Source organism: Callithrix jacchus, chromosome 2, assembly GCF_049354715.1.
Source record: "Callithrix jacchus isolate 240 chromosome 2, calJac240_pri, whole genome shotgun sequence".
NCBI lineage: Eukaryota > Metazoa > Chordata > Mammalia > Primates > Cebidae > Callithrix > Callithrix jacchus.
Window position 1 is genome coordinate 100,812,183 of NC_133503.1, and position 14,369 is coordinate 100,826,551.

At 37.5% G+C, this 14,369-nt stretch overlaps 1 protein-coding gene and 1 long non-coding RNA gene across 10 annotated transcripts in view; one reads left to right on the forward strand and one right to left on the reverse strand.

Moving 5' to 3' along the window:
• Positions 1-14,369, forward strand: part of LOC118151432 (uncharacterized) — a 51,386-nt gene that overhangs the window by 17,623 nt on the left and 19,394 nt on the right. Inside the window, exon 2 of the long non-coding RNA XR_004739742.3 lies at positions 1,502-12,046. This is a non-coding gene — a long non-coding RNA (uncharacterized LOC118151432). The remainder of the gene's footprint in view (positions 1-1,501; positions 12,047-14,369) is intronic.
• The window catches only part of FER (FER tyrosine kinase), a 530,899-nt gene continuing 518,138 nt past the window's right edge, over positions 1,609-14,369 (reverse strand). For all 9 annotated transcript variants that reach the window (XR_013532179.1, XM_078365065.1, XM_078365066.1 and 6 more), the window contains 2 exons: positions 11,896-12,018; positions 1,609-10,871 (listed from right to left, as the gene is read on the reverse strand). Coding sequence is in view for 8 of the 9 variants with exons in the window: in XM_078365065.1 (XP_078221191.1) it covers positions 10,729-10,871; positions 11,896-12,018 (266 nt within the window). In the remaining variant the exon portion in view is untranslated. The remainder of the gene's footprint in view (positions 10,872-11,895; positions 12,019-14,369) is intronic.

Here is a 14,369-nt window from a genome sequence, read left to right on the forward strand (position 1 = left end):
CCCTATTGGCCAGGGTTGGACTGCACATTTTAAGCTAATTCCTACTGGCTGTTTTAAAGACAGCAAGGGTAAGTGCCAGAGTGGCATGGTGAGAAGTTTTGGTGGGAATGACAGTTCGGAACAGGTGACTGAAGGTGATTCAGATCAGAGCAGGTGACCAGAGTGACTCAGGACAGAGCACATGACCAGGGTTACAGATATGAACTACTGATTAGAGCTGGCTGGAAGGTCATTTACTGAAACTAGAGGCAAGGAGAGGAAGGGAACAAGGAAGTTAAACATTAAAATGGAGAACAAAGAATGCAGAGACTGAACATACTGGTATACTTATTCTTTGAAGAGAAATTTGGAACTCACTGTACTCAACACAAGTTTGACCTAAGTGTGTTGGCCAGTCCACACGTACCACCACATCTGGGGAGTTTAAAAAAGCACTTCATCTAGACTTAGTTTTTAATTGAAGGGGGAACCATTGTTGCTGTTAATAGAAACTAGTTCTTACATTTGTTTTCTCTTTTCTTTTTTTCTACAAGCAACATCACCATTTGGCTGAAGAAATCAGCTAAAGCGGGGAGTGTGAAATGAAATGGGGGACTTTAAACACCAAAAGAACTACAGGATTTCAGGGTTGCTATTCATTCATCTTGGGGAATGGGATGGATTTCAGTCTGATAGCTAACCTTCCTTGGTGATGAATGCACCTGGTCCTAATTAATAGAAGTCAGTGAAAGCACAGGTTGTCTAGGAGACTGTGCCAGAAATCAAACCTGCTGGAGCAGAGGATGCAACTCCAGACAGACAATTAAGAGCTATGGGGAAAATGAATTCACCAAGGGCCCAGAAGCACACAGCTCTGGATAGGGGGTGCTGTGGAAGCAGGAGAGTGAAGAGGATTGCATGGATTCATTTTTTCTATCCTAAGCAGCTTTCGGCCTACCCCAGGAACAGTAAACAAGTGTGTTTTTGAGAAGCGGTGGTGATTGACTCTTCTAATCCAAGCTCAGGGATGAGGAGGGGGCATTGTTTAATACAAGGAAAGCATATATTGCTCAAAACCTGTGTAAAAGCAGGTGGTTTTACGAAGGTTATTGATTTGCCGACTGAAGGGTACACAGAAGTTAAGCGATGGCTCTGTGACCAGCTCAGTCCTGTATGGGACTGGCAAGGATATACATCTGAACTGCTCTAGGGTAGCAGGCTTCAGCCTGTTTTCCAAACATCTCTCTTAGCCATCTTTCTCCCCCAAATCCTTGTGTTATGTCTAAACAAATCTCATTATGAAAAGCAAAACAAAACAAAAAACAAAAGTAAAACACCAAAAAACAGGCAAGTAGCTACTTCATGCAGAGAACTGGGACTTGAGCTACATTACAGTTTTGATTTTTAAATAGGAAGCAGTGATTGGACTGTAAGCAACACACACCCAATATCATCAGAACTCATAAGTTTAATTACAGAGAAACTGAAAGCTAATAATTTTTATGCACTGTTACATCCCTAGGAGGCCACGGAAATCTTGCCTGCCTTTTCATCTACTTGGAGCATATTTACGTGGAAAAGGAACAGAAATGTAAACATGATGGAAAGACTGAATAAGACAAGGCACAGTTTGCTACAAATATTTTACATTTATTATAAGAATACAATAAAGAGGTTCTGCAGACATATGGGTAACTGGTCTATTGGAAAAGAACAGGCAATTAAAAAATGATCTCAGTTTACAAAAATGATGAAATCATGCTTTAAAAATGTAGAAACAAATTTTAAAAATCCTACAATGTTAGCCAAAGTTCAAAGTGTATTTCTTCTGGATGTAAAAACTACAAATAAATAAGTGTTAAATACAGATCTGAGTTAAAATGATGAGATAGACACAACCATTTTACATACTTAGCTCTCATTCATTTTCAGACTTGTTTATAAAGCCAGATACACTAGCCAAAGCCTTGTTTGTGTTTTACACTGAACTTTCCAGAAGAAGCACCCTATTTCCAGTGTTTATCCACTTCACAAATATATAATCTTAAAACAACAAAAATGATTAGAGGTGCTTTAGCCTGACATTCAATGGACCCTAAATTGGCAAGCCACAGCAGTGCTTGCTCAAAATGCTGCTTGCAGTGGAACGTCTTTACCAGAAGTGCCTGAGAGTCCCACTCCTACTCCATCATCTCAAACTCATCTATTAAAGGGGAAAAAGCAACTCAGAAAAATCACATTTCCACCACCACTCACTATGAGAGCCCTAGAGCATTTCCACCACCACTCACTGTCATGGTATGGGCACCATTTGTACATTTTGTCTTGGCTTTCAATTTGCTTGGGTTCCTGAAGAAGTCAGGGCTGTTGCTGGAATCTTGACAATTTGATTTTATTCTTCTGTTTTTTTCATCTCGGCTTTCTCATATGGTTGTATGTCTATGACTTTAGAGTGTTCCAATCTTTTAGGGCACTTGCCAGACACACAAAACCATGAAAAAACACAAAATGGTAACATAAAGCCAGCATAATTTGTACCACCACCAACCCCTACTATATTCACTCAGATGCTCAATTATGCCATCCAAGTTAATACATCTAAATGCAAATTTATGTAAAATCTGTTGGTGTCTGACTAAAGAAGCTGTTTCAGTGGGAAACCTCAATGCTCTGTGAAGAGTGATGAACCCAAATGGTCCCTGAATAAGCTCCTGGCCACTGGTCCACATTGACAGTCTGATCATGTCACAGGATGGAACTAGGTAACTGACATTTTGTACAGTGAAATGCTCAGCTGGTGTTAAGAGTTTCACGTCTTTGGCCACTGTGGTCATGGCTTTGAAATAACCGAGACCTCTCTCGACCAGTTTCCTTTTCCCTTTGATTTTGATTTGATGTGATGCTTAGAATCTATATTGGGGATTGAATTTAGAATCATAGGATTATAAAATTAGATGAACCTTTTAGAATCAATCCCTTTGACACTAAAGCCAAAAATAGTGAATTCCACTTGAATATGTACATATTCTGTATGCTGCAGGTATGAGAGGTCTAGAATCTAAGGTGCAATTATGACAAGCTCACTTCTGTTGGACTGGTCTTCTGATTGTTATTGAAGGAAAGCAATTCAAACTGGCCTGGCATGGGATAGGGCTCCACAGCATCTTAAAGTCTAAATATAAGCAACATACTTTAGGTAAAGAGAAAATATTCAAAGTCCTATTAAGCATGGTTCTGGTAACCTTTCCCTCTGCATTTGCTTGCAACAATCTGGCATTTAAGAGCAGGCAGGCAAGTTTATGTCTAACAAGTCAAATTATTTGTAAAAGGGAAATTCTTACATAAGAGGGTGTGTTTCTTTTTTCTTTTGGGCTTAAAAATAAAAGCAGGAACCAGTGAGCTACAAAACACTGTCAGGTTGGTTTTTACCTAGGATCTCAGTGATGCCAGATTCCAGATTCCCTCTTGGCCTCTAAGGCTTTGAATCCAGGTTAGAGATCTGATCCCCCCCTCCCCCACTGGGGGGAATTTAGTTTTTAGTTTCATAAATATTGTCCAGGCAATTCAAAGAAGACCCCAAGGTTATACCATTTGACAAGAGCTATATGAAAAAGGAGTTTGGACTATCACAGTTTTTTGTTCCTGTTCAGGTTTTTGCTGCTCCCTTGTATGAATGGAGATTTATTTTTTATGGCCTCTTAAATTTATTGTGTGTTGCTCAGAACACTGTTTCTCACTGATATCTGTCCTGTGCTTTCCAAAGAAGGTATGATCTTCTGGGATCAGACAAACTGCTTAAGTCGTTACAGCTTTTGCAAGTGTATTCTAACCAATGACAAAGGGGTAAAGTGGTATTTCTATTGTCTACTTTGGTTACAGTTTAAATCCGGCTTTTTACTGTGTCATTTTAGAACCTGCTTTGGATAGCATTTAGAAAATGCTTATTCCGATTCTTAGCAAATAGGAAAATAGTGTGATGTTTGGCATTTCAGGAAGAATACTGCTTTGGGGAACTGTAGAGTAGAGATACCTTCATGCAGTGGTGCTCTGGGGTCTGTATATCTAGGTAGAATGGCTTGTTTTGAATTTAAGGCTTCATATTTGCTGCCCTGTTTTCTGAAGCTATGTAAAGAACCCTTTAACATTACACAATTGAAATACTTTGAGACTTTTGCTAAACAAGAAGAGTGCGAAGAAAACAATAAAAGGTACTGGGAGTCGAACAGTGGAATGGAAGAATTGAGTATGTCCAGGAATTTAAGATAAAGCAATTATTGCTAGCGTTTTCATACTTCTTTAGCAGGTAGAGGAGGGCACCTGATCAGCTTACTTGGTCAAGTCAATAGACTGCCTTCCACGATACCTCTACTCACAGAAATCTTGCTGCATTGAGAAAATTTCCCAGGAGCTTCTGCTGGTAGTGTTACTCATCTAACAAGTGCCACGTGATCATCCTGTCTCCACATCTAGGATTCCAACCAGGTCTTTGTATTCTAACCTGCATCCATCATGGGGCTTCTTGCATACTGTGTGTGTAGCTGGCTTTGCTAAGTAGGTGCCTGGGAGTTCCTTAGAAGGCAGCACCCCCACCCCTCCCAAGCACCTGAGGAGAAACTTTTTGGTTGAGGCCAATTATGACATTATTCAATATAAGCTGATGATAAAGGCTTTACTATTTTGGTAAAGTAGAATCTTGAGAAACTAAAGATGAGAAAAGGAAATACTAATCAGAAGTCAAAAACAAACACTGGAAAAACTAGCACCTGGTACTATTCCCCCACCAACACACACCTCATGTAGTAGACGTTCAAGAACTTCCTGAATGAATACAGCTAAGGGAAAACATAACATTCCACTTCCAGCATCAACACTATTACGTAGAACAGTTTGTTACTTGGTAGAAAACTTGCATCTTGCTGGCCTCAATTATAATATTTGAGAAGATAGTTTAGAAATTCAGGATTTGAATCCCTTAGAGTGAATCCCAAATATTCACTTGTTTTGAGATTCTTACAAATTTGCTGACAAGAGGGAAGCTAAATCTGTCTTTGTGTCACAAACCTGCAAGAACTTTGTTCTTTATTAAAATAAAGTGTTCACAGCAATTTTCTTGAATGCTGGCTATCCTAGACATATGTGTTCCATTACTCAGCTTGCCACTGCTTAGGGAGAGGGCTGAACCACCATTGTGTGAGCCACCTCACAGAAAAACAGAGCAAGGGTAATTCTCATTCAATAATGGTAGTTACCTCTCAAGATTATAGGGAGCAAAGGGAAAATTAAACGAATGTTCAATTCAATGTCCTTTAAAAAAGTGTCGTAGAGACTTGAGAGGCATGTACTATTTAATAACACACAGCAGGAAGCTCCTCAGATCCTTTGTGAGGGATAGTTTCCCTTATTGCCATTGCATTTATTGTTGGCTTTGAGTCATTTTACATGGTGCTTTGTTACTGCCCTTCATTTCCATTCAACCTTCCTCTCTGGATGTCTCTTTCTCTGAATTTTCGTCTTACTTTAGCTGCACCCTGAGAAGCTTCAGGGCTTCAATTACCTTCCCTCAAATGTTACTAAAGACAAGGAACATTGCTACTTGTATTCTTCCATTTCTCTGCTGAATACTATGTTTCCCCACAGTGGCGCTCATCACAATAAGCTTCCTCTGTGGGGTAACTCTAGGAGCCATTTAGTTAATATTAGTCCAAAGGTGAAAAGGGCTGATCTAAGTGTGCTCTCATTTAGGAGACTTTAGCCCAGGTTAAGCCTCACTGTAACCAAAGATTTCTAATAATGTATAAATAATCAGTGATCTTAGTTTAAGAAATATTAAATATAACCAATGCAAATGTAAAGAGGCTTTGGGTAGTCTCTGAAAAACTGGAATACATATGACCAAATCCATTAGTTGGGAAAATAATAAATATAAGCACTGCTCAGCACACAGTCATCTCTGAGCTGGGAATATCACACTGTTCCTAACACAAAGAGAGGTATTTGGTTTGCTCTCTTGCTAAGGCCCACACACTGCATGACTACTTTTGCTTTAGCTCTGCTATCTTTTTTATTTTCCATAGGACAGGATGAGGCCTTGTAGTATGTTCTCCTCAGGCTTCCTAAGACATTGTCCAAGTTTTTGTTTCACTTTAATTCACACTGTGTGGGGTGCATCACTCTGCCTTGGAATAACTGGTTCCTCCCTCTTTTGCATTTGAATTTGCTTGCCTCAGCACCTTATTAACAAATATACTGAAGTCTATGCTTACTACTTCTATGTAGTTTAAAGTGATTAAGAATCTAGCACACCAGGATTTTTATGCCACCCAAGAATGTCAGTCCTTATTAGGTGGCTGATTGCTAATGCCTACACTAAATAGTTTGAAATTTAATCTCTGAATCAGTATAAGGCAGAGGATGGTTTTTAATGGGGTACTAAATATGTCCTTAAATTATGGCTAAGGCATATAGTTTATACACCTCTGTAGGACAGCATTATTTTTTAAAGGAGAAGTTTTGGGACTCTAGGAGTGTAATAAAATCTCCTTCAGGTAGGTCATTCTTGGTACATGAAATCCTGACTTTTAAAATCAGAGTATCTTCTTTTGCAGAAATAAATATGTGGTTTTGGATTCTTCCAAAATATACAGTATTCAGACTTGATATGAAACTAATCAAAACATAGAAAAATAAATGAAATTAAAATGTTTAATGAACATTCTGATATGTATAAGCAAATCAGAGTTAGTCATAAAAGAAGTAACACTTTATTTTGGTAAACTTTCACAACTAACTTAGTATAATGGAAATGTAATATAAATTCATTTTCATATATAATTTGATCCCATTTAGCTAAGATATGAATACCTAAAGAAAACATGTCTTTCCCAATTGTCGGTCTCTGCTGCTCTTATTTTGCACCATTCTTTGTTTTGTGGGAGGCTCTGACCTCCTAAATGCAAAAGCAAGTGTTTCCATGACTCACAGCACTAACTATGGGCAGCCAATTTTGTTGATAAGAAACAGCTAAAATAATAATAAAGGGAGTACATGTAAAAAGAAGAGGGCTGAGGCAAACAACCCTTTTTCAGAAAATATCAATCTTCAAAAGATACGTGGCCGTAAGTATACTAAGTAAGGTTTTCAGGTACACTCTTACAAATCTGATGACTCACAAGAATTAATTATAAAGTGGTATGACTGAAGTAACCCTGAACAACAGTGACTTATGATTCAGATATCTGTATTGTTACATCATAATTTATTTGGATTGTTGCATTTTAATTTTTATCCCATTACAAGGTCCTCAGTGGGTGGCATATGTTGAAACTAAAACACTGTCCTCTTGACATAATCTAACACTAGTATTGTGAGGCCCTAATTATTTTGTGGTACTAACCAAACTTCATAAAAATTATTTGGGAAAACTGAAATGAATATAATATAGATAGAAAAACCAAATTATGGTTTAAAGGAAATTAAAACGATTTCAATGACAAAGCATTTTGTTTTCTTTTCAAAATGATCTTAAAGTGAAAAACAACTGTGAAATGTGCACTGAAAATACCCAACAAATTAGGCTCTTGGTCTACACTTATCTGCTAATAAGATGTTTCAGTAATATTGTATGTGAATTATGGAAGGAGAATTTTATTGCCTACATTAAATTTGGGAGATAAAAGAGAAACAATTACAGGAGACCTTTCACTGGAGACCTCGTGGCAGGATGGGCTGAAATAAAGCTTCAGTTTCTGAAAGTTATACAAAGCCTGTCAATTTTATTATCATTTTCCTGGAAGAGAAAGAGTATGTTGGCTTTGGGAAGTAACCTTAGATTACATGGAATACAAAATTCATTTAGGTTTCACATGTGGGTAATAAATGTTAATCGTTGAAAAATTTCTTTCCTTGTAAAATGATGGACAACCTAAATTTTTGCATAAAGGCCTTAGTGATTCAAGGTAGAAAGACACCAGTGAGAGAGAGACTACTGTGTTTACTTCCCCCCATTTTAATAAACTGAAGGACTTATGAGAGGAACTATGCAGTAGTTATGTGTGTGTGTGTGTGTGTGTGTGTGTGTGTGTGTGAATAGATTATAGAAGATATATATATATCCTGTATAATATATATATCCTGTATAATCCATTAACACAAAGATTTGTGACTGGACTAATTACATCCAGACCTGAAGAAATTTTGGTTACAATTCTTTTCTTACTGAACAAATCATAGGATTGTGTACATTTCTGAAGCTTCCTTTCCCTACATCAACTTGTACATTCAGAACAGTATATGTGTGTTTCTTGGGCATGGATTAGCTTCCTACAGTACATAATTCCATTAATTATCAGTGACAGAAGGGATGAATAAATTATGCTTCAAGCACAACAAAATTAACAGTGAAAAACTGTTTGTATAAGTTCTTCTTAATGTATGTGCCTATATTAAATTTAATATTCTATATGACTGAGAGGATCCTGAGAGACTCTACGGAGTTACTAATCTTGAACTATGCCACTGCCTGCTTTTGGACAAAGAATAAAATGGAATTTAAATGCTACATGTCATGATGTGTTGAAAAGCTTTTTAAATTTAAGCACAGGGTAATGATGTGAATTGCAAATTCTAACAGACTGGATGAGTGAAATATCAATGCTGTGTTCATTCTTTATGCCAGAATGCAAGGATTAAGCTTTAGGTCTTGTTTATAAAACTGAAGCCAAAACCATCCTTCTCTCTCCTTGCTGAGAGCTTAGCATGAAGCCATTATGTGATGGCAGGCTGTTTTCTTTAAACAGACAAAGAATATTACAAACAGAGATTCACTTAGAAATACTGAAAAAAAACGGTAGGAATATCCCATTTTATTCTTACTTTTGAAGGCTGGCAAGTGCCTGAATATACCATAGCACTTAATATGTAAGTTTGTGCTTTGATTTACCATAGTATGCACCATCAAAAGAAAGTTCCCTTTAAGTCTGAATGTACTAATCGTTAAATATGTATGAAATCTGCAAGAAGATTGAAATGATTGATAGATACAAGTTACTTTTCTCTTCAGTATTGTCTTTGATACTCTTTAAAGTATAGTGTGAGTTCTGTGCAATGGTATAGGCAGCAAACAGCTAAGAAAGGGCAGGAGGAATTTTCTATCCCTAAGCTCTTCCAATGAATGCAGACCAAATAATCACTAAGGTGATGTTTATCTGGTCACAGGCCTGAGAACTTATAAAAGGCTTCCAGAACATATTTAGCCCTGAGCGTGACCATCTTCTATATACGTATTTATCCTGAGAGGCAACTATATACAGATCGTGGGGTAAGTTCCCTAGATAACAGTTAAGATGCAGAATCCTACTTTTAACTGAGTTACATTTTATCCACATGAGACATCTTCAGCACTATGCTCGCATACCTGTCAGCTAAGATGAATGTCCAGGGGGCAGTATACGGGAATTAGAAATGGGAGGGCTGACCCTATGTCATCATCTTCCTCATTAATATTCACCTGACTTCTAGACTGTCTACTTCATTCACATCTGTCTTGTACCTTGGTAGTGTGTGTGCGCATACACACATGAATGTGTTGATGAACTAGAATCATGAAATTCTGATAGCTCTAAAAACTGGTACAAATGAAGGAAATTGCATTTTGGAATGGCCCCTCTAAGGTGAAGATGTTTAACCAAAAGTATGCTCTTATTTCTGTGGATCTGTGCTTTACAGTTTCCTCTAAAATTTTTGTTACCATTAGGAGTCTATGAATTCCTAAAACACTTCTTAGGACCTTTTTGGTAAATTTAGACTATTAAATAGAATGTGTTTTTAAAAGCATAACTCTGATAAGGTTTATATTTTCCCTTTCTTCTTTACTTTGTCATTCTAGCTGCCCTTTTCTCCAGCCCACCCTCCTGTATAAACTTGTTTCTTGCTTCACAGCTCTCTATAACATCCTTGAAAAGTAACTGCCTCAACTCTAATAGGGTGCTCTTTGATAACGTTTCTTGCATTGCGGGTTTTTTTTTTTTTTTTTTTTTTTCAGTAGACATGGGGTTTCACCATGTTGCCAGGCTGGTCTCAAACCCACCTCTGCCTCCCAAAGTGCTGGGATTACAGGCATTGAGCCTCCATGCCCAGCCTATGTGTATTGTTTTCTGATACCCAGACAAAGGTGGAGGAAAATGACAACCTTACAAAAAATGTAGATACATGATGTTTCTTACATTGGGCTTATACCTAACAAGAAAGAAAAGAAAAACCCCAGGAGGTCCAAATAATTCCCAATATAAAATTCTGTTTACAAATATAATCTTGCCTTGGCAGAGGAGAAAGCCAACTGTGGTTGGAACATGTCCTGCAAACATGGCATTACCAATGCTGTTTATAGCACCAACTGAGTAGGGTCTGTGGAATAGGGTGGCAGCCCACAAACTGGGCCTGAAGTAGAAATAAGGTGTGAAAAATATCTTTTATCCTTCACACACTTAGAAGCCTGTGCTTTTCTATTATTTGCAATGGCCTGAAATGGTAGGATTGCTATGGTTAGCTAAGAAAGCCCTTGGTAGGACTGCCTATTTCTTTAATAAATTTGCCTTTGATTTTTACAAGTGAAACATACTTTTTAAAAACCCAGTTAATAAAAAAAAATAATGGTAGAAGACCATTGAAGGTAAATTCATTGTTAATGAGAACAATAATGTTACTCTGCTGGAGGACAGAGTTCAGAAGGCTGAGTTTGGCGCCATCCTGTCACTATGTGATTTTTCTTTCGATGATAACGAGCTCTTTCTGAAGTTCACTGAACTTAGGGCGGTTTTCAGGTTTATAATCCCAACACTTCATCATGATTTTAGAAATATCCTCTGGACAGTGCTGGGGAGCTGACATCCGGTATCCTAAAGACCCAAGAGAAGGAGAACAGTGTTCACACGGGGCATTATACAGTTATGAACGTTTAGCACCTCACGTTGTAGGTATACAGAAACAAAAACATCCATTTCAGGGCATGCTGATTTTTTATTTTCTACAGGTTATACAGAATTCAATATTACAGAGTCAGACTTCTAGTTCAAAGAACACATTTTTTAATTTGTTCATTTCTCAGAAAGTCTCATGTAAGATAGATACATCACATATAAGTGCATATTTTAGTTATGTGTGTTATGTATGTCCATCTAATTCACTTTCAGAATTAGATGCTGTGGGCAGTTTAAAAAATCATTTCTACAACCTATGTTTTTCAAGATCAAGGGAAGATGAGGATTTTTAAATGTGAATTCAATAGGGAAATAAAAATGAATGAGAGTCATATTCTTTTACAGTCTGTTGGTTGGCAGTGTTTCAGCAGTGAATTTGGTAGTGTGTGTGGGCCTGTGTGTGAGAGGTAGAAAGGAAGTTAAAAAGGCATCTTCCTACACCCAGTTCTACAACCCTGCCCCTCAATGGGGGCCTGACATTAGGACATTGCAATTTATCAAGAGCATTGTTTTTGTCGAGACTGTACACTACACAAGTGCATGCAAGCATTTCACCATTACTTAGTTATTCCCATAACCCCAAAGGGTTTCTTCGGCAGTGCTATGATGTTGTCACATTCTCAAAAATGTACTGAAGACTAACTATGTTTCAATTTGGAATATTATTTAAAAGGAGGCTTATCTGGCATAGAATACAAGAATTTGAGAAATGCCACTCTAATGATTTCTCTTAATGACAGTGAAGAGCACAATCCTGCAGATATCAGGCCAGGCAGAGAAAGGTAGAAGAAAAGCCTATATACCTCTCTCTCACACTGGAATCCTTTAGAGTGTTTGGCTGTGTTATGAGACCTTAACAACCCGCTCCCCAAGTAGACACACTATCAGCACTGCCTACCCTAAGGCTGGATATGAACACTAACAATGCATATATTTGGCTCACCTCTTTCTACTTGCTCTCTTGCTTGCTGATTTGTCAGTCCAGGGTACGGACAAACCCCTAAGCTGAAGGTCTCCCAGAGAAGGATGCCAAAGCTCCACACGTCACTCTCTGAACTGTATCTCCCTGGAAGGGGAACAACAACCATAACCAGGTGAGACCCAGTAGACAAGCAGGTGACCATTTCTGGTTATGTATGTCCATGTCAGTCACATATTACCAGCAGTCATGCACCACAGAGTGATGTTTGGTCAGTGATGAAGCACATATATGACAGCAGTCCCATTATAATGGAACTGAAAAGTTCCTATTGCCTAGTGATGTGGTAGCCATGGTAACATCAGAGTGTAGCATATTTGCTTTTCTATGTCTAGACACAAAAAAACTTACTATTGTCTTACAGTGACCTGCAGTATTCAATACAGTAACATGCTATATAGGTTTGTAGCCTAGATGTGTAGTAGGCTATCCTACTAAGTACATCCTATGATCATACAATGATGAAATTGCCTAATGACACATTTCGCAGAGTATATCCCTGTCATTAAGTGATACATGACTAAATTTAAACTTGCCAAAGGAGTTCGATATGCAGTCTTCCTATTCTCTTGACTGGTTTTATATTCCAGGTCTAGTAATATTATCAATTAAATAAGTATTCTTCAGGCTCCTGGTTTAATCAAACCAGTTTCCAAATCACTCTCCTTTCCCCCAAGAATAAATATGCAGCCAGCGTGCAAGCTTACTTTCCCTGTGGTATCTGAATGAGATGGATGGTTTATATAAAAAAGATATACGTTTGTACATATCTATCTTAGGAGATTAACCAAGTTGGATTCCTGCAATTTTGTCTTAGGCCTGTATCGTTTTCTTTCCACTAAAATTACAAACAAACTTACAGCAATTAGGAAAGTTTCTTAACTTCAGTTTTTCACTCATCACTGTTTACAGATGTTCTTACATGCTTAAAGGTCTCATTTTCTCCACTGAGTTTCATATATGAAAAATATTTTTGTGTGTTTTAAACAGAGTGGAAATTAACATAGTTGGCTAATAAGAATGTCTTTAAATTAAGGGTGCCTTGTTTTGTTGAATTATCTGGGTACACCTGTTTTACTGAGTTACATGAACTAAGCTTTTAGAATTTTTTGGTAGTCTCTTAGAGAAGCACGGAGATACAAACCAACACAGGGTATCTTGAGATGGTCGTGGAATCAAGTAGGGGAAGGAGAACAATCTTTTCCAATCTCTAGCCTCTCTAAGAAGCTAAGAGTTTCCAAGATGTTCCCAACGTATTTGTATTTTTTACTTATTTTTACATACACTACCATAACTAAACTCCATTTACAGTGGTGTTAAAGATTTCTTAAATCATTTCATTTTCTATCCCTCAAACTCTGCCACTGCAGGATTTAGAAATGCAACTCCTCCAAAACGGTCGTTACTTTAAAATAGGATGGTCTTTCTTAAAAAAAAAAAGAAAAATAAGTACCCAATGAAAACAAGAGTATGCCTGCTATGATAACTGCTTTGACAGCAGAGTGGGGTTGTACTAACTGATTATCAGCTCTAGCTCTGTGAATTAGCTTCCTTCTTAGTAGAAAGTAATTATGGACACTCACTGTGTTGTTTGGCAGGAAGATTAATTTTCTTGTCTGCACATCAACTCGTTTCATGCTTGGCATTCCATAATTTAATACTTTTCATCAAAGTCATTCTACAGCTATAAGTTAAGACTAATTCTTTAAGAAAATAAGTTATAGAGAGTCAAATAGCTTATTTTGTAGGATAATATTTGGGCAGAGATCAATAGAGGCATATTACATATAAACCAGGATCACACTCCAGAAGTGAAAGCTTATAACCTAGCTCCTAAACCTGGACCTTTGAACCTGGTTTTCCTGGATAATTTTACCAGACCAAGAGTAACTTACAATTGTACAGCATTTTGCTACTTTTCTATGTCTCATTTGATTTTCACAATACTCTGTAGGGAAAAGGTCCTATGGTTCTCATCTTAAAAATTAGGAAATTATGTGGAGTGGTAGATGGCTTGCCAAGGTCATGTAGCTAATGGCACAACTGGTTGGGAAACCTGATCACTAAAAATTCTGCCTCCCTCCCATTTCACAGCACTTTTACATCATGCTAATGTAACTAATTAGGGGATACATCTGCCCAAAATACCCAGGTGACAAAAGGAAAACTTCTGTTTGATAATTGATAGATGATTTCTTAGTTGCAGATCGGTCTTCCATTTTCCCTTTATAAAAACAGTACCTTTGGTGACAGCTGGGACTATGGATGGTAGCAATATATGCCAAATAGGCTTTGAGTATTCTACCATTTTGTATTTTTTTAAAAAGTATGTGAGAGAGACATATACAAAAAGATTTCTCAGCCATTGATGAGAAAACTATGAGACTGTAACAACAATATTTTCATCTAGGAAGAATGATCTGGCTAGTGATAGGGCT